This window comes from Amblyomma maculatum, unplaced genomic scaffold, assembly GCF_055883805.1.
Source record: "Amblyomma maculatum isolate TAMU_Amacu unplaced genomic scaffold, ASM5588380v1 scaffold_13, whole genome shotgun sequence".
In the NCBI taxonomy this organism is placed as follows: domain Eukaryota; kingdom Metazoa; phylum Arthropoda; class Arachnida; order Ixodida; family Ixodidae; genus Amblyomma; species Amblyomma maculatum.
Window position 1 is genome coordinate 30,359,574 of NW_028146738.1, and position 27,505 is coordinate 30,387,078.

A 27,505-nucleotide genomic window follows, 5' to 3' on the forward strand; every position below is an offset into this window, starting at 1 on the left:
CCGGGAGGATAGCCATGCATCTCATCCAACTTGCCCAACTTTCTGTATGGTGCCCCATAGGACTATATGTAAATAAATGTTTTAAAAGCATCTTTATGATTTCACAGTGTACCTGTGAGTGACATTGTTCCTTCGTGAAGAAAAGCCGAGCACTCCCTAGAGCAGGTTGCAAAAGTATAATAATAATAATAATAATAATAATAATAATAATAATAATAATAATAATAATAATAATAATTGGTTCACAGGAAGGGAAAGGCGCAGTATCTGTCACACTTGCTCTGTGGACACCTGAACCACACCGTAAGGGAAGGGAGGGAGGTGGGAGTGAAAGTGGATGGAGAGAAAGAGGAGCCGTATTGGTGGGCTACGGAGTAATTTCGACCACCTGGGGATCTTTAACGTGCGCTGACATCGCACAGCACACGGACGCCACTTTGTTTCGCCTCCATCGAAACGCAGCCGCCGTGGTCGGGTTCGAACCCGGGAACTCCGGCACAGTAGTTGGGCATCTTACCACTGCACCACCCTGGGGGGGCTTGCAAAAGTATGAAACCTCATTTCAAAGGTAATGTATTTTTAAAACATTGCAATATGTGCACTTGGGAGTCAACTCTGGCCGCTGGCATCGGACGAAAGTGTGACCCACAGGAACAAAAACACTCGGTTTGCCTCGTTTCACCGTGCACTGAAGTAGGCAGCTATTACCGTATTTGCACGATTCTAACGCGCACCTTTTTCTCCCAAAAATAGCGTTCAAATATATGTGCGCGTTACAATAGCTCAATGAACGATAGCCAGCCGCATTGCCATCAGTACCAGCAAGCCGTTTTGAGCCGAATCCATCCGTGAGTGGATCCATCATTTTGATCGCCATTTTTCGCAAACGTTCCGTTTCGCTGGTGTACCCAGAAGCTGCGTTGGATTCGTGCATTCACCCAAAGCACAGTGACAAGATGAAAAGGTAACGACGCTTTCATTACGAGACGTCGTTTAAGCGGAAAATAATCCTGTAAGGAGAACCAGGCAGCGTCCCGTGCATTAGATGTCCCGGAGACATGCGTTCACGATGACCATTTGTGGTCGGTGGACAGTGAAAAAGAGCTGTCTTCCGACTCTGACGGCGAGTAGACTATGATGTTCCCATCTCGTTGTTGTGTTCGTGTGTTCCGATTTGTGTTCTTGAGTTCGATTAAATGTTTTAGGCAACTTTCAGATGCTTGCTGACTGCGTCATTCAGTGTGTGCGGTAGAATGGGTGCCAAGTTATTTTTGTGGTTTCCGGGCCTTAAATACAGTCGAACCCGGATATATCGAACTCGAAGGGGATCGCGAAATAGTTCGATATATCGATAATTCGATATACAGAAATCGGTTTGTGACGGCACTTAAGATGCGAAAAAACGATACCGTATTTGTCGCGTAATCAACCTACTCGCATAATGAACCCACCCTCCACTTTTGCACCGAAAATTTATTTAAAAAAAAATGCGTTAAGGCCAGCTCGCTCACATGCAAGCGATTGAGCGATCTCAGCGACGAGCGGCAGCGACAGAGCGAAAAATTTCAAACTTGTTGGAACTGCGTCCCTCTCGCTGCTCGAGCCACCGCGGCAGCTCAAAACAAGGTTTCTTTGTCGCCACGGCAGAAATCGCGAGCGTTTTCGCTTGCATGTCGGGCGCACGTCACTCCGTTTCGATCGTCTCATCCACAGCTCATTTCTTGGCAGCGTGCCAAGATGCTGCGCAGCGATAACGTCGGGGCACGTTTATCTTTTGATAGCTCCTGCGGTGGGGGGGAGCGAACCTGGCAGAGTGCCTGTGATGGCTTGATTGCACAAGCCTGGTTCGATTTATCACGCCGTGCTCGAGGTGGGCGTCATGATAGCAGCAGCTGACCGCGTGCTTTCGTCGATTCATACATGCAAGGATAAATGACTCCCGCAAAAAAAAAAAAAGAACCTCCCCCCCCCAAAAAAAAATTTGCCTCTTCTTAACGTCCTAACAGCACAACGATAAGAAAGAATGACTCGCAAAAAAAAAACAAAAAAAAAAAAACAGAGAGAGCTGTCGCTTTTTAATGTCAGCAGGCGCCATAGCCACGTCAGCCGCCGCGCGCAGAGGGTTCGCAACACACGCTGGAGAAACTGAGCTGGCTTGGTGCATGCGTAGCGCGTGCTGAAGGAGAGAGATGGCTCGGCAAAAGGATGGGCACACCCATGCACATGGCTTGCAAACGTCATGTGTTGACGCGTGGGAAACGATAACTGCAGATGTGCGCCCTTGGGGAATGGGCTCGGCGCTGCCCAGACCAGCCGTCGCCGAACTGTCCCCTCTCATTCCTTCCGCACGTGGCTTGAAAACATCACGCGGCAAACGGCCAAGGATGATGCGATAGTCTTTGAGGAAGACACACTTTCCAGTGCGTGGTGCGGAGTTTGATATACTGAACAACTGGTGAAATTGAGTTCGATATATGACGCGGCTTTCCTATACTTTTACATGGGATCTTCAAGGGGATATTCCGTGAGTTCGATATAACCAAAATTCGATATATCCGGGTTCGATATAACCGGGTTCAACTGTATTACTGTGCGTTACAATTGTGGGCGCGTTAGAATCGTGCAAATACGGTAGTTCACAGTTGGTATGTGCTTTGAAGAAGGCTATGGCAAAGATGCAACATAATTTAGAAGCTACTTTTTGAAAACAGCATAAAAGGCGCATGTTAAGATGTGGGACACAACCCGAACAGGTGCTCTAACAGCTCGTGCTTGCAGATCAGCACAGCCTTCTCTTGTAGCCCGACATACTGCCACGTTTTATTGGCTCAATAGCAAGGTGGTTGAAACTAGACAGCCTAGAATGCTGTACAGTCGACATGAAAAATAGTTCTCGAGCAGCATGACACGTAAGCGATAGCAAACTGCTCCATTTGCTCGGTAGCTGTCAGAAAAAAAGTTCTTGTTACATTCTTTTTCTGTAATTTTCATCACAGATTTATTCCTTGCTTTCTTAAAATGACTGTAAAAGGCTCCCATCTTTTACATGTGCTGTTTGGAGTGAGACAAGTCTGTATAATACCCTGCTTGTTTCCTTTGTTGCGTGTCGTAATTGTCATTGGCCTGCTGTGACAGGTAGCACCACTACTTAACTCCCAACTTCAGTCACAAGTTTCCTCATGTCGTCAACATGGCCGGATTAAAAAAGCTGAACATCTTTAGCCAAGTTCTCGCCTTGAAAGAATTTTGTCGGGCAACTGACTGGCTGAACCCCCGTTATATTTAGAAACATAGGGGCTCGCACACAGAGAGCAGAAGCAGCCGGGGTATTGTCTGCGCTGTTGTCTGCAATAGTGCACAGTTTGTTTTCGTTCATTTTTAATGCCGTTTGAGGGCTGCTTTTCAAATAGAACATTCTAGGCTGACCAGTTTCAATGGCCATGGTATGAAGAGAGTGTAGCACATGTGACAGTATATTGAACTCCCCAAGAAACTTGTGCGATTCAGAGAAGCACACTGGCTACCAGAGGGCCTGTTGGGTGCACGTCTGGCTTCACAACAGACTTATTGAGCCAATTTAAAAAAATGGCTTTGAAATGTCACTGTGTACTTTGTTGCACTGTTTTTTCAAAACATATGCCAACTGTGAACGAACGGTTCCCTGCGTGTGTGCACGATGAAATTACAAGTGTTCGATATTTTTTGTTTGCATTCACATGTGCCGATGGTCGCTTAGGGTAACAAACTGGGTTCCAAGGGAAGGAAAGCGTAGCAGGGGGCGGCAGAAAGTTAGGTGGGCAGATGAGGTTAAGAAGTTCGCAGGGGTCAAGTGGATGCAGCTAGCACAGAACCAGGTTAATTGGAGAAATATGGGAGAGGCCATCGCCCTGCAGTGGGTATAGTCGGGCTGATGATGATGATGATGATGATGATGATGTGCCCATAACTATGGGCCACGCTTCTGTCTGGTGTTGGCCGCTACTTCCATGTGCATACAGTCGACGACCGATTTTTCGGACTCGCAATGGTCCATAAAATCGGGCAGTCCGAAAAAATAAATGTGCACCAAAAAAGCTTAATTTATTGCCTATTATTGACTTTGAGGCCGGAAAAAGTCATGAATGCTTTTCTGCACCATGCTCCGCTTCCATGCTAATAGGTCTGCCTGAATTTTGGCGAGAGTCGTAGCGTCATCGTAAGCTGACGAAAGGGTTGCGACCGCTTGCATCACCTCAGTTTGCGTCGGCTGCGCTGCTGCAGGTGAGTCATCGTCGTCGCTCTCCGACTCCGCGAGCACTTGGTGATTAATTTCTGCATCTGTGAGCCCAGCACACAGTTCCAACTCGTGGTCCACGTCTGCGAACTTTGAAAACGAGGCGGTCGATGGAATTTCGACAATGCGAAGGTCGTCAATGAGCTGCTCACTGCCTGACAGCTGCTCGACAACGCTCTCCTCGTCCAAGGCAGCGGACTCGTCATTCAGCACAAATCCCGTGTGGCGGAAGCAGTTGCGCATCGTTGTGAGTGCCACTGACTTCCACGCATCGGCGAGTATACTAAGTGCTTCAAGCAAATCGACAGAGTATGTTTTCCCACTGTCGAGGCACCAACCAACCACTGGATCACAACACCAACTCCGTTGAGTGCCTTTTCAAAAAAAAAAAAAAAAAGAAAAAAAGAAAAAAAAAACTTCTTATAAAATTCAGAAACAGCATCTTGAAGAAATTCAATTCAATGCGAGCCACAGTAGCGACAGAACGTAGTTCTCGCATCAGCACGACCACGGCTAGGCCTACTCGACATGGTCGGCAACACACGTGAAACGCACGGCAAACACAGAGCATGGAGGAAGACACAGAGGAACAGGCAGTCGAAGCGATCAAATTAAATGAAAAAAAAAACCACTTAGGCAGAGAGCAGCGACGTTGTTCCGGAAGCAGAAGCTGCTAGGCAAATAATATAGCCTCAATCCAGCGTCAGTTTAGCTGAGGAGCAGCACGCAAGGCCGGCACCGGTTTCGAGGCTATCGAAGGAAAAAGTAAAGAAACGAGATGGCGGCGACATCACTCAAAACGTGTGGCAGTTGGCCCGGCTGATGCTTGGAATGTCCGAAAAATCGAATAGCCCTCCCTAGAGTGTCGAAATTTTGAGCCGCGTAATACACTGACTTTATAAGGTATGTCCTGGGGCCGGAAAAAATGTCCGAAAAAATGGGTGTCCGAAAAATCAATCGTCGACTGTATATTGCCATGTTTTAACCCTTTCTCTGTTGGACGTTTCTGGCTGTGACGCACCCCCTGTGTCGGCTTGGTTTCAGGGAACGAGTATAGGGAGCCTAACCTCAAGTTTGGCTGGGTGACTGCAGCACGCTCTCCTCCGCAAGCGATAAAAGTTTGAAGCATTGGTCGGGTGCGGTGTTGATGCGGTGCTTGACCGTTGAAAGCTGCTTGCGTGTGCACGCGCCCTATCCGCAGTTTACTTGCTTTGCACGCACTTTTGGCGCTCTAGGATTTCCGTGCTAAAAGAAAGCTGTCTTGCACGCGCACGTGCTCCTGCTTCGACTTTTCGAACTCTTACTTGGATGAAGTGGTGTTTGAAGCGAGTGTGCCACAATCTATACGCTTCGATGTGGTTTTAAGAAAATAGCCGACAGTGGTGGCTATTTTTGCAGCGCAGATGTCAAAAAGGCAGAGCTGGTAGTCAGCCGTGTGCATTCTGTTGAGCAGATTGTAGAAGACAACGCTGTTATAGTGAAGGCTAAGTGCGTGTTGCAGGTCAGCGACCACATCGTGTACGACGTGGGATTTGAAGCAAGTATTTCATTTTTCTTATACCTATTTCATTAAGGCCCAGATGCTCTCTAAAGAGGGCTTCCGATTTTTGCCGCTGGGTTTGCCCCATTGTTGTGCCGGTCTTCTGCAGGGATCATCTTCGTTGGAGTTTATGAAACAGCACACAGCAGCAGCATGTTTGCAGCGCCCCTGAATTCGTGCCTTGCAGGTACACTTGGCACGGGAAATCGCAAGCTGGCACTTTTCAAGGCATGTCCATGCTAGCTGCAAAGAAACATGTCACATAACAGAGACAAGCCGTTTGGATCATTTCGAACCCACGACGTGCGGAGCAAAACTAACAAAAGAGTACAAGGATGCTGCCTCACAACTCGTGCTCAGACGGAGATTGTTTCTTCTTTAGGAAGCAGGCACTGAAGCTACAAGGCAGGATATATAAAATGACCTGTAAGTAAGGATACAATTGAGCGAACATGTTCGTTTACTTTTGTGATGTTTAACGTGCACCTCAGCGGGACAAAGCTACGAGGGGCGCTGTATTGGAGACCTGTAAAAATTTCACTTCCCGCCCCCCCTCTTTCCATGGTTATTTAACGGGCGCGTATATTTCTAAAGACCTCATTGCAGTTCGCCTCCAGCGAGCGGCGGCCGGGATCAAACCCGCGTCGCCATGACCAGCAATCCCTAACACGTGAGCCACCGCGGCGGGGTGAGTGATTGAATAAAACAGTTATATACCAATATACAAGCTATAGGAACAATGAAGAAATAACCACGCAGCGAAAATTTGTTTTTTTTTAGATATTGTCCAGAACTGTCTCATCTACTCTGCGGAATTGAAATTACTCAATCAGTTGCGGGACCAGTTATTAGAAGCTGAATGCAATTCACGAAAATTAAAACGCGAAAATATCTCGTTTGCAGCAGAAGGGTTGATGTTTCTTTGTATACATGTGAATGCACATTCTAATCAGGTGGAAGCTACGTATAAAATGCTCTGAGTATGCAACTGCATGACAATCTGTAACAAAATTAACATATCGGCATATATCAAAAAGTGCGCCTAAGATGCGAATGAACCTACGTATCTTTAATTAAGTTCATAGGCACCAACTAGATTACATCTGCAAGCTCTTCAGAAATTAAAGCAAACAGCGCATCAAATGGTTGCATGCGCATTAAAAATCTGGGCCTTAATGAAATGGGTATAATAAAAATGAAATACTTGCCTCAAATCCCACGTTGTACACAATGTGGTCGCTGACCTGCGACACACACTTAGCCTTCATGATAACAGCTTATCTTCTATAATCTGTTCAACAGAATGCACATGGCTGACCAACAGCTCTCCCTTTTTGACATTTGTGCTGCGAAAATAGCCATCGCTGTCGGCTATTTCTTAAAACCACATTGAAGCGTGTACATTGCAGCACACTCGATTCAAACACCACTTAGTCCAAGCGCGAGTTTGAAAAGTAGAAGCAGGAGCGCGTGCACGGAAGACAGCTTTCTTTCAGCACGGAAATCCAAGCGCGCCAAAAGCGCGCGCAAACGAGTAGACTGCGGTCAGGGCAAGCAGCTTTCAACAATGCGAGCGATAAAGAACATGAGCACGCGCAAAGCGAGTTGCTTTCATGTGCAGAAACCGCAAAGACACGAAAGTTTACAGGCGAGCTATTCACTCTGCCCGACCAATTACATGGCGTTAGTCGGAGAGGGCGCTGTTCACTCTGCGATGCTTGGGTCCCCTATATTAGAAAACGAGCATAGCGATTTATTTTTGATTATAATTGGTATACAAATAGCATAGTCATCAAAATATGCTTATTTCAGTGTTCTGCAGGTATTGTTTACTAACATCATCATCATCATCATCAGCCTGATTATAAATTAAATAAGTGAGGATAATATACGAAAAACTGCTCGATACTTCTTGAGAGTCCGATTCCGAATTCGGCTCGTAATTATAATGAAGAGAGCCATCGCTCCAGTCCACAGTCGAAGGTCTTGTGCGGACAGCCATTCGAAAGTAACCGCACGCACGGAGGGCGCACTTTTCAGTGGCCCGCACAACGGAGAGAAATAGCACGTTAAGAAATCAAGATCACAGAGGGAGGTCGAAAGGGGCTAGAACAACCTCTTTTGCTGCTGCTAGCCGCAAGCAATGGTGTGGCAAGTGAGAGCGAAAGCAGCGATCGAGTCATGTGGAGAAGCAACGGTGCGAGCCCCTGAACGTGACGCGCTGTAGCAGATACGCCAACAGAATAAATATAAAGACCTGCAAACCTGCAGCAGATAGCAGAATAACCCTTGACCGTGAAATGCGCATGCCGCATGATCACTTAGCACCATAGAGTAGTGCGCACGGAGCGACCGCAACCCCCCAGCAAAGAAGGTGGTGGGGATGGGCGTGGTCGCTCCATACTCTTCAGTACATACATACCAATGCAACGTGGGGCAAAAATACGAACTTGGGGAAAGATATTACAGATGGCGCAGCCTGTCCAAGTGCGCCAGCTTTGCACTCAGGCATGAAGTTATGAACGCACGAAAGAAAACGTACCGGTACGTCGGTGACACTGTGAAGGGGACGCACGAAAACGTACCAGTACGTTCGTGACAGCAAAAGGGTTAAGAATACATTGCCTTTGAATGAGATTTCATAGTCTTGCAATTGTCTCTAGGTTGTACTTGGCTTTTTTTAATGGACAACATTGTAGGTGCACTGTGAAATTTAAAAAAATGGTTTTCAGACTTCTCTGTACGTGTGCTTTGGGCTCCACCTCACTCGAAATGCAGAAATGGCCACCAGGGGCACTGAGCACAGCACTGACGGCGGTGTGCCTAGTGGCATGCATGGAGCCAATAGTGTGGTGTATAGTCATACCGTTTATTATGAAGCCGTGCAAAGCAAAATACCGTCTTTAGTGTGGTTTTGAAATTCGTTCGGTGATAGTGTTGAACAGCAAGTGTATTTCCCTGCGTGGCACCAGGCTTCTCCGTGTGCCATATCACATCGCACCGTGTGTTTGGGTGTGACACAAGTGCACACTCCGCATTTTCACTGCTCGTTTTCTCTCTCCTTCAGTTTTCACGCATTGGTCCTGTCTTGCTGCACCACTTTTTTTCGGCGTGATCTCTTTAATACTTTTCTTCACTCGCACATCGCTCTTTTCGTAAAAGATTGAGCAGAAATGTTTGTTGTGGTTGTGTCTTTAAGTTCGGTTGCGCGACAGCAGTGTTGCATTTCTCGCAGGGCAACGAACTGTGAAGCGATGGGGCACCCACCGCTGGAACAGATGTTCAGCTAGCACCCTTTGCATGTGTGCCGAGTGATTTATGCAAGGTGGTATTTTCACAGACAGAAGTGGTTCTGCCAAAGCAAAACAGAGGTGTGACGTTATGGGTTGCGACAGCAGTGCACAAAACATGATTGAGGATTCCTCTGTCAGGGATATATTAGCATACCACATGCAGCACGACTGCAGAGGTTAATGCGACCATCTTCGCGGAACTGGGCATGCGCTGATAACAAGTGCATATGCAAATCCGTGGTAGCTGTAGCAGTAGTCTTTGCAGTCACGCTGCGTGCATTTTGCTAAACTAATCTAATCGGGCATCGGACGTAGTTCGTTGCTTTTAGTTTACCGAGTAGTGAGGCATTTTTGAGAGGAAAGCTATCCATCTGGCATGTTTTCTGACCTGAAAAATATAATTTGGTTGTAGTGCACTGCCGCTTATAGTGCAGATATGTGTTATAAGCGGTCTAGACTGTATGTTCAGAATACACCAGCATGCCGAACTTGACTGATTGAGAAAACCACTTGAAGGAACTGCCCATCTTGTGTGCCCAACATCGCATGTAACTTTGGAGGCAAAGAGAAAGGTCCTGCAGTTGGAGTTAAACAAAAATGTACCCCGATTCTTATGGTGGATTGGAGGCGATGCCAGGCACTGACATGATGCCGGTACAAACTGGCTGACGGGACCTCCTCCAAGCACATGATGCACCTAAAGAATGACTGTATTGGCCTTGAGATTATAATGTTAAAATTTTGCAGCTTTGTTAGAAGTTTACCTTAAATAATGAAATAATGTTTGTCATAAGGATGATTCGTTTTGAGTTAAGTCTAGAATGGCAGCCGGTAAATGTTGTTGTTGAGTGCAGGTGAAGTCAGTGTTGTGAATTTTCATACTGTGGGTACAGTCGAACCCGGATATATCGAACACGAAGGGGATCGCGAAATAGTTCGATATATTGATAATTCGATATGCAGAAATTGACTTGAGACGCTACTTGTGATCGTGAAAAATGATACTGTATTTGTCGCGTATTCAACCCACTCACAAAAGGAACCCGGCTACTCCCCACTTTTGCCCCTGAGAATTGTAAAAAAAAAAAAGCGCTCGGTGGCATGTCCCTCCGTTTCGAACATCACATCCACAACTAATTTATTGACAGCGCGCCATGCTCTGCAGCTATAATGTCACGGCATATTTATCTTTTGACTATACTTTTGATGTTAGCTCCTACGGTGGCAGGGAGCAAATTTGGCTGAGTGCCCGTGATGGCTTGATTGCGCAAGCCTGGTTCCACTTATCGCGCCGCGCTTGGGGCGGGCATAATCCACTGCCAGAAAATCATTGGAAAGCGTGATCGCTGCAAATGTCGTTTGAAGTGAACAATGCTAAAAGCCAGTTTCATGATCGCAGCTGACCATGTGCTATCATTGATTTATAGGTGCAAGAATGAAGACTTTTGGGAAAAAAAAATAAAATAAGCTGCTTCTTACTGTCCACAGCCGCCATAGCTTACGCTGCGCCACACGTTCAGCACGACAAGTAAAGACTGCTCTCGCAAAAGAAAAAAAAATTGCTACTTCTTAACGTCCGCAACCGCCATAGCATATGCATGCTACGTTGCACATTCAGCATAACGGCAAGGATGAGCAACTCTCGCAAAAAAAAAATCTGCCGCTTCTTAGCGTCCGCAGCCGCCGTAGCTTACACATGTTCAGCACGATGACACAGACACACATCACACATCAGCCGCCGCGTGCAGAGCGTTCATAAGCAAGGAGGTTATAACCTCCTTATTCACAACACACACTGGAGAAGCGTCTGCCACAGGCTGAGCTGGCTTGTCCGTGCATGCGTAATGTGTACTGTTGCAAATGAAGACCGGGAAAGAGAGAGGAAGGAGAGATAATGCTCGGCAGAAGTGGGGGCACACCCTTGCACTTCGCTCTATTGCGTTTTCCCCCTCTCCCGAACACCATGGCAGCATTGGTTCCCTCTCGTTCCTTCATGCACATGGCTTGCAAACGTCACGTGCTGGCACGCAGCAAACATGGAATAAAAAAAGTTTTTTTTTACCTCCATGGTGGCAAACGATCACTGCAGATGCGCGCGCCTTTGGGGAAAGTGCGCAGAGCTGCCCTAGACCAGCCGTCGCTGAACTGTGCCCTCTCTTTTCTTCCGCGCGTGGCTTGAAAACGTCACGCAGCAAATTGTCGAGGGTGATGCGATCGTCTTTGGGGAAGGCGCACTGTCCAATGCGTGGTGCAAAGTTCGATATATTGAACGACCGGTGAAATTGAGTTCGATATAGGATGCAGCTTTCCTTTACTTTTACATAGAATTTTCAAGGGAATATTCCGTGTGTTCGATATAACCAAATTTCGAATTATCTGGGCTCGACTGTAGTAACCTGGCCAGTGGGGCAGTTGCTTGTGCCTGGTGCTGGCGTCACTGAACCTAGTGATGTTAATAACTCTAGAAGAGAAAATGCTGAATGTTCACTTAAACGTTTGAGGAAATGAGGATTAGGCCCCGTTTACACTTGTCTTTCAGAAAGCTTTTCTATTGTTGCTTTGCTCGAGAGAAAAATTAAGCTCCCTGGAGTATTCAATGCAGTAATTAGCCAACCAAGCCCTTTACAGCTGTTTCAGTTTGGAAGCACAGTAAGCCGTTGGTGTGGTATTGAGGTTTTATTTCTCAATTTTAGTAAGTGGAAAAGAAAAATACCTAGTAGAGCATTTAGCCTGATGGCCCATCACTGAGTGAGGGTTCTGTTTCAAAGTGTCAACATTTGTACAGGCGTGCCTTTGAGAATGTGCCTTGAAGTTATAAGCATAACTAATGGTGCTATTCTTTGATGACTTTAGCAGAAGTGTGCAGGTTTCCTCACTCAGTTTAATTCAGATGCAAGAAGAAATGATCTGCACACCAGTCAATATGGTTTTAGTGCCATCCTGTTTAATGCAAATGCTAACAATTTAATCTTAGCACTAGCTCATTGTGTCTTGCCATGTAGGGGGAAGTTAAGCAGTTAGTGCAGTGGTGGCTCAGTTAAATTGTTTGCTCTTGCAGAGCACTTGATGGGATGGGCATAGTTTTGCAATGGTTTGTATCTCCGATGTTTGTTCTGTCTTTTTTCTGCTGCAGTGTGGTGACGTTCCGCAAAGCCAACAGTTTAGGTTTCTACATTCGAGTCATTCCATCTGAAGAGGAGGCTGTGATTGTGAGTTGCCTAATGCTTTTCATGTTTTAAAATGACCCCTTTGTTTTAAAGTTGAATGTAGATAATTTCATGGAATGTATTTTACAGTTTAATGGTATTTAGCTTTAATTGAACTGTTTACTGTTAGTTTTGCACCTCCACACTTGTATTATATTCAAACATAAGTGGGCCTTTTTTATTAGGTTCTGAATGAGCAGGGTTAACCTAATTGTGATCAAACAAAATTAATGTATCGCTAGAGCAAACTCTGGTTAAATTTTTTTTCAAGGGAGCAGGAAAAATGTTCAAATTGCTGAATATTTCAGTTATCGAAGGGGCCTGAAGAAAGCTGCTGAAAATTGTTCAAATCAAAGTAATTTTATCTAGTGAACACCTGCATGGATGGCTGCACTTGAGATGAAGCCCAAATGATGATAACAGTGTTCCCCAGTTTCTTCGAGCGCGTCCTGTTTCACCTGTTGCTGGTTACGGTGGCTGGAGTGCTTCCAGTGATGAAATGTTTGAAATGTAATTGTTCCTGCTTTCGTTAATGGAACTTAGTTCACCAGAGAGCTTTGTGGTCTTCTTCAACGAGTCACTAAATGAGGTTATAAAGAACCGTTAAATATGTATGGAACACTTGAGCTCCCCCTTTAAGGGTATGATACAACAGTTTCGTGGTTCCCATCTGTGGCACCCTCCACAGATCCTTGCTCATGTACTATGCGCACTTTGCTACTCGCTCAGTCACTAATCCCTTAATTTGTGCCTGTTTTATGTCGCACATGCTTATTATAAGCACACAGTGCTAAGCTACCAAATTATGTGAAAGACTGCCCGACAAGGATATAAAGCTCTGCTTGCTGCTCTGACCAAGTCGTACGAACGTATCTGTGTGGCCTAGGAACAGCGTGTCTACCTCATGATGCCCGAGTTCTCATTGAGCCCTCCCACCTTGAAGGAACTATCCTAGCCAGCATCTCTTGCAAGTTCGGCCATGTCATGCAGTCTTGCGAGGTCGCATGACCTGCCAGCCAATCAGTGCCTGGCCATGTCACTTGCCGAAGGAATGCTCATGATATTTTGCTCACAATGCTGACACTGACATCAGATTTTCTGAAGCACAGAGCCTTTCATGCTGTCGCTTTAAAAGTTGTATTGTGTTCATCCATGCAATGTCTCGGTGCTTTTTATGCTTGACAAGTAGTGGACGTGTCATTGAATTATGTGGTTGAACAATTTGCACACTTGCAGACAGAATGAAAATCTTTGTTATTGAAAATGTATACAAGGCATGAAAATGATTGCATTCAGTTTAGTATGCCCATTTGTTTTGTATATTGGGGGCACAAAGCCAACATTAAAATAGGGAAGTGACATTGGAGACCTAGCACGTGGTTTCTTTGGCGTCATTATAAAGATTCTAGATGCACCGGCCGAGCTGAAATATTCTCTGACATGTGTAGATGGTGTTACAGTAAGCTGTTGTGCGGCTGGAATTTAGGCACCTATGTAAGCTATGCTTTCAGCTCAAGTCTGTTGCTCCTATTTCCTTGCTTTGGCTTGGTTGCTGACTTAAGGAATATTAATCGATGCCTGCAACCTTGCCACAAGTTCTTTTAAAGTAACTGCGTTTCTCAAATCCTTTGCTAAACATAGGTTGAAAGAGGGAGTTGCGCGTACAAGATCTAGGGAGCTGCGGGCTGCCTCCAGTAACAGAAGAGGAGTGGAACTCAGACACTAGACTGTCAATTGTCAACCATTATAAACAAATGTAACTGATGTGATACGAATCTTGTCTGAGCTGTGATCAGCCTGTCCTCTCTTTTACTTGTGTTGCTGTTTAGGTGGCCTTCCGACTGAAACATGACTTCACCAACATGGTTGTGCAGCTACAGGCTGACCACAGGGAGCCCCAAGTGGTGTGGATGACACACACCGTGGTAGTCAACCTTGGTACCCGCTCCTACAGGCCGCCCCCCTAGGAATCCTTGTGTGCTTCTACTCCCTCACTATGCTGGACTGTTGCCTTTGCTAGGACAGTGCTTCATATCGGGCCCTCTCAGCCTGCTAGAAAGAGTTGGGTGTGTGCAGGCCCATTATTTTGTTATTTGGCTGGGCACCAAGCCTGACGGGAATGCTGCATCACCCAGCCTCAACTCTCTCGGCAGTTGGAAAAGGCTTTGTAGTCTCTGGCTAGGGGCCACTTGAGAGATGTGCTTGCTATTTATATGCATAGTATTGCAGATTGGGGCCATGCAGTCATATGCAAATTTCAGCTCATGCCCAGCAGTTAGAAGGCACATGCGATTTGTTTCATATGTGCCTGCATAACAGTCTACTCAGCAAGCTTGCAAATGTTTGTCCTTTGGGAGGGTGTGTGGGTTCATTATTTTCTTTGTTTTTTCTCGTTTTCTTATCAGGATGGAGAGCACTGTGCCCATGAAGGTGTTTGCGCACAAGGGTTCTTTGTGGGCTGTGTTGCTAATGTGATCTTAGTTTGGTTGCACATGCATGTTATTTATAAGCCTACAAAGGTGCTGTGTGTCTTTCCTGCCTCTTTTTGTTTCTGGCTATAAAGACTCTTTTATCTGCTTTACATTCAGCTTCTATTCATTATTTATAAATTTTAAAGATATTGTGCAAAATTGAAATATCAAGGCTGCAAAGGCATGATGATGTTGAAGGCTCTAGGTTACCTATTACAATTGGATCTCGGTATAAGGAATCACAGGGGACTGTCTAAAATTGTTCGTTATTTTGAAATATTGTTGTAGTTAAAACTTGCAGTTATAAACCCGATCTGTAACAACGAAGATGTCGAGGCCGACATCCACCACTTGCTGTGGGACTGCCCAGCACTCAAGCCAACACGAATCTGGCACCTGAGCATAGCTGGCCTATCAGCAACCAATCCTGCCTCATACGTCACTTGGACGTAGGGACCTCATCATCGCTCACCTCTGGACTTCATAAAAATCAGCCAACCCTTTTCCATTCATTTAATCATTCATTCATCCTTCATCTCATACCCTACTGATCCCCCAGGCAATAAATATCGACTAAAAAAAAAAAATTCCTTGGCAGTAGACATGTGTGCAGGCAAGCAAAATCTTAAATGAAAATATTGCACTGACTTCAAAGCTGCTTTATTTGAAGAAATGCAGAACACACGGTCGATTAAAAATTCTCTACACCTCCCACTTCACGCAGCATCTCATCATTTATGTCACTGCACTGAGCGATGAAAGTGCGGACTTTGTTCCCGTGCAGTAGAACACAGTTTGATACGACCTCATCTTCATTGTTTTGTGAGGTTTGACAGTCTTTCAAAATGATCGCAACAGTCGATGGGGCAGTGAGAAGCTGTCTGCAGAGGCTGTTTCACTTTTTCCCTGCGTCGATTTCTTGCAATATGGCTACTTTTTCCTGTAATGAAAACTGCTTTATCATCTTCTTGGCGCCATCACTGGCTGCATTAATCATCGGATCTTGCACGAATTTTGCATTAAGATCACCCACAACAAAAATTCGTCCATACCAAATGCGCGAATGGCATGAACGTGGTTCGATCGGCGAAAGACACGCAACACGAAGAGAAAAACAGAAAAAAGGTAGTTGGCTAGGCCTGCTGGCTTTTGCCTATTAAACCAGATTGATTTATAGGAAGGGAAAGGCGCGGTAACAGTGTCACTTGTTTTCTGTGGACACCGCAACCGCGCCGTAAGGAAGGGAAGGTGGGCTGAAAGTGGAAAGAGAGAAAGAGGAGCCGTAGTGGAGGGCTACGGAGTAATTTCGACCACCTGGTGATTTTTATCGTGCACTGACATCGCACAGCACATGGGCGCCTCTTCGTTTCGGCTCCATCGAAATGCAGCCGCTGAGGTCGGGTTCGAACCCAGGTACTCCGGCACAGTAGTCGGTCGTCTTACCACTGCACCACCCCGGCGGGGCCTATTAAACCAGAGCTTTGTGGTGGCGCTAGGTATTGACACTAGATATGGTGATGATGATAGCTACAGCCCGCGGCGTACACACACAAATAGTGATTTCTGTTTCGTGCAAGTGTTGTGGCCTTGCGGCACTGTTAATTTTAACCTAATTCGTAAAATGAATCTTCCTTGATAATCAGAGAAAAAATAAATTATGTACGTTATTATAAAATATGCGCTGTATTGAAATTCTTAGTTCTGAAATATTTTTACATTGAAAATTAGTTGGGAATTTTCAAAAAGTTTGTTAATTTGAAAAATTTGTTAATGTGATGTTCATAGTAATGAGATTTCTTTGAGTCCTCTAGTGTGCTGCAGAATCACAATGTGTAAAAATATCTCCATATAACCTGTGAAATGCAGCCACCATGAAAGACTGAGCCTATTACCTCATGCTCACTAGAAGTACTCTGGCCCGTTGTGGTAGGCCATCTCTTACCATCACCTTAAATGTGCCTGTGGTTTTTGTCAGTGTCCAGCTAATACAGTGAAATGTCATTGATACGATCTTGCTTATTATGTTTTTCGTCCTATTTTTTTTTGTTCCTGCCTGATGCCCTATTTTTGCGCGTCTAATAGGATCGTATTTTCACATGGGTCTGGATAATACGATCGCGAAAATATATGGAAAATTTGTGTAATTTCGAACTTCCCTCCTAGAGGCAGAGCAAGAGGCAATAGTAGCCACAGTAGAGTTGGCTATTGTTACCAATGTTTCAGTACTATTTGCTCCTGTAATGAACTCTTCCATGTTTTTTTCTTTGTGAATTTACTTACAAAAATTGTTTTCTGCTGGTCCTTCAGTTTTTTACCATCGCTGTCACAGTCCGCAGTGCTGACCTTGGGCAGCCAGCTAAGTTACACTACCCTTCCCAATAGCATCTCTGTACTTGCCAACCCTTCCGATTCGCCTGGGAGACTCCTGATCTTTTACTGAACATTCTGATTATATGACCACTGTCCTAAATCTCCTGAGTGGCCGTTGCCAGTGCAAAAATCATTTTTGTGAAGTCACACTGAGAAATCTGCAGCCGCATCATTATGACCAGCATTGCCATCGATGGCTACACTAGCATCATCGGCAAAAGTAGCTTGAGCAGCTGATCAAGACTAGTTTAACCCAAGCCAAAGTAGCTGTGGCTGGCCACATAAAAAGCTGTGCACTGCCAGTTTTGACTGACGATGGCATGGTTGTTCCTAGCTGGCAGCGGTGTGCAAGCCGGTGCACCCCCTCGGAACACTGAAACTTTAAATGCAGCCTACCATCCCCCCTTTTGGTGCAAATAAAAATCTCGCAATTTTTGATCTTGCCAAGTTGGCAGGTATGCACCTCCATGTGTTCGCCATCGCCTTGGAGGAGATGCCCTTCGGGGCTGACTTTGCAAAGTTGGTAGAGCACCAATTTTAGTTGCTTGTCGTGGCGGAGCTTAGTGATGAAACTGTGATCCGTTTCTATGAGTTAAAAGGCCCATGAAAAGCTGTTTACTGAAACAAGAAAACAAGCACGAGCAGTAGGTATGCCATCAGTCCTTTCTGCAAATCAAACAATTTTAAGCTAGTTTCATTAGCACTGGTCATATTGGCAATTGAAAATAAAACGTCCTCTTCCTCCCCCAACTCGGCACATGTCGGTACGAGAAAAAATGAGAACAAGTCCTGACGGCACACCGCCTTGCTGTGTCCGGCCTGCATCACTTAGGATCGTCCAATGAATGGGCGCAGCGCGCAGCCAACAAGCCAAGACAATGTCACCTAGGTCTGTCTGCTTCTCTACATTGCCTCTGACATGCTTGCTTTGGCTACGGCAGCATTTAGTTTCTCGCAGCCATCAGTACATTTGGGGCTTTCTAAGCATGTATTAGCAGGGCTTTTTGGTCCATCCCTTCCAAAGCTTCTATCCTTGCGTATAAGCATGCTGAAAAGGATCAAGATATCTACTGCTTCCTTCACTCTTCTGTCCATATCCCTAGTGACGCACTGTATGGCATTGTGGTTCAACTGTAATTCAAAACTGCAGGTGGGAACCACTTGAAATTTGGCAGTTGTGAGAAGACATTCTAAAGGAGCGATGTGTTCTCATGTACTGTATAAACCGTATATAAATACAGTGAAAATATAGGCCTATCCCCGTGAAGTGAAAAGAAAAAGAAAAATAATAAGGAAAAAGTGAAGGCGCACATATATTTAGAATATTGGCTGTGTTCCTGCATCACTGTAGCTACACTCTTCAAACTTTCAGCAGCATCGTTGGAAGATGGCTCTGCCGCTTGCCACATCCCACAATGTGTGAAAAAATTTTATCAAGCGTGTTGCTTTTATAGCATTTCTTGAAAGGTTGCATGCGTATAGCTGATCTTGTCCACGCACCGCACGCTCTTCTGAAACGCCGAACTGTCACTGAGAGAGCAGCCATGTTGCCGTCTGTTTCGGCAAACACCGACTTTTTCTGGAAAACCAGTGTAAACTGCCTCTACCTGCCGCTATTAATTGCTAAAGAGGCATTATATACTATATTGTAACTCGAATGAAAGAGTGCACGTGAAGACAAATACGCCAGGGACAAAAAATTCAAACGTTGGTTGATACAGCTTTGGCTGTCCGTTGCCAGACTATGCCTCAAATTCTGCTAAAGACCGCTATGTAAGACGAGGGACAACTTCAGCTAGCTTTTTTCAAGAAAAAATCTCGACCTATATTTCGGTTTATACAGTACGTGTGACATTGGCAGTATAGCAGATTCTCATTAAGGTTAACTGTTAAGATAAATTCTTGGATAAGCCAAGCATTGAGAGGCCATTGAGTGTAAAAAGAAAATTTTTCACGTGTCCATTTTAAAGGGACCTCGAAAAGGTATTTATGGTCAAATCCTAATGTCACAGATGTGTATAGGTGGCCTTTGTGTCTATTCGAATCATATTTAAGAAGGCTGTGTAGACCCTATAGTTTATCAGATTTAAAAAATAGTTTGTTGCAACTGTTTAGGGTGACATCTTACTGCTTGTTTGTAGCCGCAGTCTCCCCATTGTCAAAAGGACCTTGTGTGTGTGCCCTTTCACTGGACATGGCCAAGTGACGCGGGTGGATGGTGTATGGTGGGGTGATCGTGACCTGTTGTTTTTCTTGTGTGTCTGCGTGTGTTGAGTTTAGGGTGGAGAGGAAGAGCTATACAGTATTTCTGATCATTGATATCATTGGTGTTGGTGAAACTTGCTAAATGTTTTCATTGAGGAGATCAGTGGTGGAGTGCCGACCGTTCTGTGCGTTTCGCAGCCTTAGTTTTCTAGCCTTTCATTGTCCTTGTAGGACGAACTGTGAGCCCGCATAATGGCACTCGCGGAGTGACCATGTGGCACTGTCAAGAAAGAAAGCATACATCCTTTGAGATGTATTCCTCAAGATGGCTTTCATGCATCATTGTAGAGAGCTGCGGGGAAGCTTTCATTTGGGAGCACGTTTTTGCCGGTGTGGATGAAGCAGGGCACCATCACACGTTTCACATGCCGCATGCTGTCTCCCACAGTCAAAGGCGTGTATGTAGAAACTGCGCCAGTTGACCAGAGCTGGAGCCACATTTTCAACACCGTCGCAGCATGCGTTATTGCGGCATAGAGGTGGCCAGATATCAGCACTGCATGCATTGATTATGGCTTACGGAAGGGTGCAGAAATGTGCATAGTGTGCCTGCTTGTGGAGTGGGTAACAGATATGCTAAGCATGGAGCTAGAGAAGTGATGCGGTTACACTGCTTTGCACCTTAAGGGTGCTAGAAGTAGGATCGAAAGCAAAAATGAAGTGGCAGCCACTATTGGATACTGTGAGGGGTAGTGTAAAAGAATGACCAGTGCCATCTTCAAGTAGAATAACATGATCTGGTTTCATTCTCTGTCTTCAGCCCGCTTCATGCACAGCGAAATAAATACTTTGTTTACATTCTTTTAACGAAAACCTATCCCATTTGTTTTCATTCAACATCTGTTTTGATGCACCTAGCATGCCATGTTTTTTAGGAGCACTTTTACTATGCTTACCAGTTCCAACGCCATATTGAATTCATGTGCACTTTCAGAAGCTCTAAGGTGGCCATATTTGTTAACACTTTCACGACATTTGTGGCAATGTTTTGTTTTAGTGAGTACCACTACTGGCCGCAATCACGAATTTCGCTGATGCATGTCCGAAGCCGCTCACTCTTTCTCTTTTCGTGAACTTGAAGTGGAGAAAGAGAAGGTGGCGAAGCGCGCATCACGCGGTTCAGCATTGAGGAGGCGGAGCGGCCGCCCAACTGCAACAGAAGCTGCTCTCTCTCTTTGTTCATTCTGTCCATCCGTCTCTCCGTGAACTTGAAGAGGAGGAAGGGAGAATGGCGACGCCCGCATCATGCGACTTAACACTGAGGGGCAGAGAGGCCGCATAAAAGCACCTAGTGAGAAAGGGGCGTGTCTGTTGCAGGCATGGCGGCCGTCACTGGGCAGCGTTGTACAAGCGTGTGTTACTGCAGAGTGAGCAGTCGTGTGTCGCTCGCGCGTCCGCAACTTCGGCATCTCTCCTCTCGCATCAGTCGCTCCTCAGCCTTCACGGACAGCAGACGTTTATGCATGGTGCTACCTGAATCTTGGCCCGAGCTGCTCGACGCATCGTGAAGCAGCTTGTGCTCACCTCCGCGCCTTAACTGGTGCTCGTCTTCAAGCGCGTTTCCCTCTCCTCTTTTTCTCCCTCTATGATCCCACTCCAGACCTTTCGGACGCAGAGCAGTGCATTGTAAAGCAGGCATTGTGCCTGTTTTCACTCATTTCTGAAGGTGGTGTAAGGAAAGCTGAGGATGCGGCAGCACTGCGCGTTTGCTTCGCATCGCAATGGATAAAGCCGGGCCATCTGGCACTGCGGCGCAGGTTCACCGTGCTCGACGTGCTGAAGTACAATGGTTACGAAGCCATCGGAATCGTAAATCTACAGGTTCTGATATTGCAGCTAAACGATGTAAGAATCTAGAAGCACAAAGAATGGGGAAACGTGCAGTGTGTTCAGGAAACTGCTTAAGACACTGAGCGTCACCACGAAATGGATTCAGCACCGAAGAGGAACAAACTTGCAGTAGAAACTCTAGGATAATGGGCTACGCGATTGCAAGCAATGAAAAAGTATAGCAGGGATAGCAGTGCTACGCACCTACTTCACATTTCATTATTTATCCAAATTGGCCGTAATTTTTAAGTGCAGGAGGAAATGGATGCAAGTAGATTTTAAAGTTAACTTAATTTTTTACAAATCAGAGGCAAAGAGAGAAAGATCATACTTTTAAACATGCCACTCTAGTCATCTCTTGAAAAAATTAAGCTAGGTATTGAAATTTTGTCCATAACGTTATCTCCTTTTTGTTTACGTTTAGGGCACAATTTTCATTTGTGTTTTATAAGCTGTGAAAGTGTTGGATGTATTTTCTGGGTGTATTTAAGATTTGCACCAACTCGTACGATATAGCTCCACCGAGCGTGTAGCTAGTATGATAATACTACTCTCTACTGCTAACCTCTTCTTTGGATGTGTATATGCGTGCAGTGTAGAGAAAGGAAAGATTAGAGCGGCCCTTATGCCACATCACGTCACATTTTGTGAAGCCAGAAATGAGCTCAGTGCAATCTTGTCCGGGTGAGGTTATCAGTGCTTCTTGTCCTTTTACTCTTGTTTACTTTTCTCTGCCAAAGAGTTGAAATCCAGTGCTATAGCCGGCGTAGAGAGACGCCAGCATAAGCGACACTTTCTATAGCCGGCGTAGAGAGACGCCAGCATAAGCGACACTTTCTGGCTGGTATTCATGCATGGACAGCTTCAGTAACCAAGAAATATTTGTGTGAAACAGCTGTTTTTGGTTGAGACAATGCACTATGCTTACAGTGCATTGTCCTTGCACGCTTGTTTGAAAGGAGCAGCCAGTCTTGGTCATAATTTAGCATTGGCTGAAGGCCCTTATCGCAACTTTGGCTAAATGCAGGATGGAACTGTGGCAGCTCGCTACGGTGTGCAGTGCTCGTCGTTTCTTTTTCCTGCGCCATTTTGTGATGGTGGAGGTATGTGCTGCTGGTGCCCATAGGTGGTCTTATTTGACAAAATATATTGGGTTACCTGCATCCTATTCATCGCAGTCTCACACTTGTAGACTAAAAGGCTGCTTTCACTGCCTGAAGTGAAAGTCAACTGGAGGCGCATTTTAACTTTACAGCTATTGAACAGGAGAACTCAAGGCACCCACAAAGTTAATTTCTAAGCAAGGGGAAAAACCTTGTGCCAATCTTTTACTGTGAGCACTCAACATGCGACTCAAAAGCACGCTGTGTGGGCTGGAAACGTTTGACCACGACTACATAAATATGTGCATGCATCCTTTTGGCATTATAAAACCTCGTATCAACAAAAAAGCTGAGTGTGCTGCTGTGGTTCGAAGTAAAATAAAGCCCATGCTCTAAGGAGTTCACCTATGATGTGGGAGATACTGATTAGTACTGTAGTATGTAATGCTAAACTATAAAGACAAGCTATCATAACAGGTATGTGTGTAGTATGTTCTGTTTAATTGTCATTGTTTATTTACTGGCCATACCAACATAGAGGTGAGGGTGTTCATCTGTAGAGTATTAAGGCGAAAACCTTTAATGGCTCATACTCGCGACCTGGCCTTTGGCTGTCTCTCACGATGTATATCTTTCATCCTCTTGTGTAAATATATTTCTCCTTGTTGCTATATTATGCCAAAATTTAGATTGTAGGCGATTCATAAATGTAGAATCTTCAGACCTGCATGGTACTCTGTGCCTTGTGTAAAGGCCTGCTGGGGTGGCCGTAATTGTGCAACAAAATTATGCAATACATATTTAATGATTTTGAAAGCTGAAGTAGAGTAGAATATGTGGACAAAGTTAAAAAGAATATAAAAAATGTGTTTTTAATTGTCCTCAGAAATTATCATTGCTGTTTTCCTGAAATCAGGGGTCATATCTGTATTGAAACATTGTATATGAGGCTTAACAGCTTGACAGACAAGTATGCTGACAACATATTATGGAATAATTGTTGCTCTGCCATAAATGTTTTCGGATGAAGACCTGCAAAGTAGGTAAAATTTTGTTTCCTGGGCCAATTCGGAGAAATTTATAAAAGCATCTAAACTACTCAGTAAAGTGAAAATTAACTGAATACAAATAAAAACGTGCATATTTTTAGTCAGACATTTTTCAGCCACCTAACTTTGCAGGTTTCTTTCCAGTCATCATGCAACAATATGTAAAATTTTTGAATATAAATGGCCGATCGACCATGCTTTGTTCTATCTTACCTGGAAACACCCAGAAGAGAGCTGCGGAGTAATTTCAACCACCTGAGGACCTTTAACATACACATCACATAACACACAGACGCCTCTCCATTTTGAAACGCAGCCGCAGGTGGTCAAGTTTGAACCTGGGTACTTCGTTTCAGTAGTTGATTAACCACAGCCACCACTGCGGGGCACGTGGGTCACACTTTTGGAACGATATCTTATCGCATGCAACACAAGGTCCAATCAGGAAGGGCAAATGCAAAGACCGGGCAAGGGCGAAGTGGCACGCTTTTCAATTATTGAGGCGAAAGCCTTAATTATGGCTATGTATGGTGAGCCCAAAACAGGGAGGCAAAATTAGTTCCTATTCCAGCCACTATCAAATGTGAGGCATGGTGTAGTACATTAGTATAACTCTCCCTTACGGTAGATTAATCAAGGGGATGGTTCAGGTGGGACGGTGTGGTTCAGGTGTCCACAGAAAGTGGCAGATACAGCGTCTTTCCTGTAAACAGTAGGCTGTGTAAAAAATAAACAGCGATACTTAGTAATGGTAATTGTTAATAATATTAAATAATGATGGTAAATAAAAAGTAAGAAATAAACGCATTATGAAGTAACAATTTTGAAAACGTCGCGGCAGTGCTAATGTTTTCGCATTCTCCCAGTGCAGTTTTTGCAGTTACCTCTGTTGTTTCTTTTAGTACCCAAGATATTGTTTGTATTTCTGTCCACTGGGGTAGACGTGCTGCCGACGCTTACAACCGAATTGACATTCGCTTCTGATCTTTTGAGTATCCTCCCTACCTCACTCCTGTGTATTGTTGAGGAATGCAGACAGGACATGGCAGGCCGTGAGCAAGGGGAACGGCCAGACACAGGTTAAATCATCAATCGCTTATATACCGCAACTGGGAGAGTGTGTGATTCCTGTGCATGGAACACACCTTGTTGATGTCACGCGCTTTATCGACGCGTGGCTTGTGCCATGCTCGATACGATACATCCTCCCTCGTTTACTAAAGAAATCATACACATCACACTGTAGAAGGGATCCAAACTGTTCGGAGCACAGGCTGTGGCACTTGTTCAAAGTTCCGGTCATAAGTCAACCTCTGTTGCGGCCTTCGTGGTCGCGATGACCTTCTTGGAGCAGGTGAAGGTTGATTATGCTGGGGGACGCTGACAGGAACGTCTGTGATATGCTTGCTTTCAGGGATTGTCGGAAGCTCTGCGGCATTGTGGCTGCATGGTGCTGAAGTAGAACTTTGATCACCTTCCTGGCTGGCATCGCAACCAATGTTCCAAGAGCTTCTTCGAAAAACCTCCTTTGTTTGCAGTAGGTACCGTCGATGGCGCCATAGGATTGTTCCGTCTTCTGACTTCGTACAATCTAGGATGCCTTGAAATTTGAAAGACCTGTGCTTTGGTTGCCCATGCCCCTTTCTTGACGCTAACGTCTTCAGGGTTGAGCGGTGGAAGTTGTCGGCTAGAACGACTTGTCTGTCGACGCTTCTACACATTGTGAACTGGGCGCGGCCGCACATCAGGCAGTGGTGTTCGTAATCTCCTCCCTTGTAGCACTTCGCCAGGTGAAAGCCCAGATTCCAAAGATGTAGACCTATAGGCAAGGAGACCCAGCCAAAAGTCTTGGTTCAATGCACTAGTTTTCTTTAAAATTCGTTTAACTACTTTAACCCCCTTTTCTGCCAGACCATTGGATTGGAGGCAAGTCGGACTGGAAGTGATATGGATGAAATCATAAGTGCGGGCAAAAAATACAAAATCGTGGCTTGCAAATTGTGGGCCATTGTCCGAGCAGACTTCAACTGGTATACCATACCTAGCAAAGATCACACTTGTTGCTTCATTGACGGCTTTTGAGGAGGTGTCCTTGAGCAACTCAACTTCTGGAAGCAGATAAATGAAAGGGAAATGAGGGTGCTCGTTATAATACATAAAGGAAAGAAGCCAACAGTCGGCGAGGCCAAGGAAAGCATTGGGGATTGTACTTTGTCTTTTTTTCTTTTACTTCGGTATCACATAAATTAGTAATGTAATCTGTTTAGGGGAAAGATAAATAAACACAAAGTAGAAGGAAAAACAACGTGCCGATGGTGGGAACCGAACCCACGACCTCCGGAGATCGCGTCCGAACTGAGCTACATTGGCCGCTGTCCCACCTGCTACTTTCTTGGGTGTTAATGTTGTCTGTATACGAACCTTGAGAGTGTTCACCAGCGTCACCCTCAACCACGGCGGTGGACGTGGAACGTCCTGTGTAACCGCCAGCGTCACGTAGAACGTGATCAAGAGCGAGGGCGAAAGCTGTGCTAGAACCCTCTTACGCTACCTATGGCTTCAAGGCTGCCAGAATCGAGACCCCCGTAAGCTACAAGCAGATAAATGAAGGGGAAATGAGGGTGCTCGTTATAATACATGAAGGAAAGAAGCCAACAGTCGGCGAGGCCAAGGAAAGCATTGGGAATTGTACTTTGTTTTTTTACTTCGGTATCACATAAACTAGTAATGTAATCTGTTTAGGGGAAAGATATACACAAATTAGAAGGAAAAAACAACGTGCCGATGGTGGGAACCGAACCCACGACCTCCGAATATCGCGTCCGGTGCTCTTCCAACTGAGCTACATCGGCCGCTGTCCCCCCCTGCTACTTTCTTGGGTATTAATGTCTGTATACGAACCTTGAGAGTGTTCACCAGCACCACCCTCAACCAAAAAAAGACAAAGTACAATCCCCAATGCTTTCCTTGGCCTCGCCGACTGTTGGCTTCTTTCCTTCAACTTCTGGAAAGTTCGGTAAAGAATCGTAGACGCACAGGTATGCCCGTCCACCATTCTGAAAGATGTCAATACCGACACGATACCATGGGTCTTCAGGCGTTAGGCGCAACATCAAGGGTTTGCCGGTATGCCGGTAGGCATACATCTTGCATACCGAGCATGCCTAAGCGAAAGCTTCTATTTCCGAGTTGATGCCTTTCCAGAATATGAGGTGCCTTGCCCTTTCTTAGCATTTGTTGACGCCCAGGTGTCCCTGATGAATTCTTTCCAGCATTTCTGTTCTCAAGGTCTTTGAAATTATCACTTTGCACCCTTTAACAAGACTCCCTTCACTTGGGAAAGCTTTCCTTCAAGTGACTTCCATCGGCCTGTAAGCGCTCTTCCTGCCTCTAAGTTCGAAAGCACTTGTTTTAGTTCGTCAGCGCAGTTTCCTTGGCTAACCTCCTCCAGGTATTGTCGGTGACGAGAGAAGAAACACTTAATTACTGCATGTACTTCCACGTCATCGTTTACGTCGTTAATTGTGCATGGTCCGGTTGTTGCCCACGATATGTCAGCCAGCAGAAGCTAGTTCTTTGCCTGGAATGAATTTCAATTGTACGTCATATCGAAGGAGGCGTAGAAAGAACCGCTGTAACCTCGGGGGCATGTCCCCGATAGCCTTCTGCGATATAGCTATCAAAGGGTGATGATCTGTTTCTGCAATCACCCCACAACCGTATATCACAGCCACTGCCTCCTCAATTTGCGAGTAACGCTGCTCAGGCTCCGTAAGGGCACGTGAAGCGTACGCAACCGGCTTCCATGCGTTACCGTGGTCCTGCAACAGCGCGGCGCCGATTCCATTTTGTGACGCGTCACAGGACACTTGTCGGATCGAACACGGCCATTAGAGGCTCTTTACTTAGACCGTCGCATAGCTCCTTCCATTCTTGCGCATGATTTGACGTCCAGTCAAAGACAGCATTTTACTTGATAAGACTTCTGAGGAGCGTTGTCCTCTGCGCTAATGACGGCATAAACTTGCTGAAGCAATTGAAGATGCAGGCATTCTTTGAACTGCCTGCTTGTCTTTCGGTTCTGGCATTTGCAGCATGCACTTTA

At 45.4% G+C, this 27,505-nt stretch overlaps 1 protein-coding gene across 1 annotated transcript in view; it reads left to right on the top strand.

The window, feature by feature from the left end:
- DCTN4-p62 (dynactin subunit 4) overlaps nt 1-22,829 on the top strand; it is a 102,904-nt gene extending 80,075 nt beyond the window's left edge. Inside the window, exons 13-14 of the mRNA XM_084586076.1 lie at nt 12,240-12,315; nt 14,142-22,829. Coding sequence (XP_084442202.1) covers nt 12,240-12,315; nt 14,142-14,279 — 214 coding nt within the window. The 3' untranslated portion in view covers nt 14,280-22,829. The remainder of the gene's footprint in view (nt 1-12,239; nt 12,316-14,141) is intronic.
- The last annotated feature ends 4,676 nt before the right edge of the window (nt 22,830-27,505 follow it).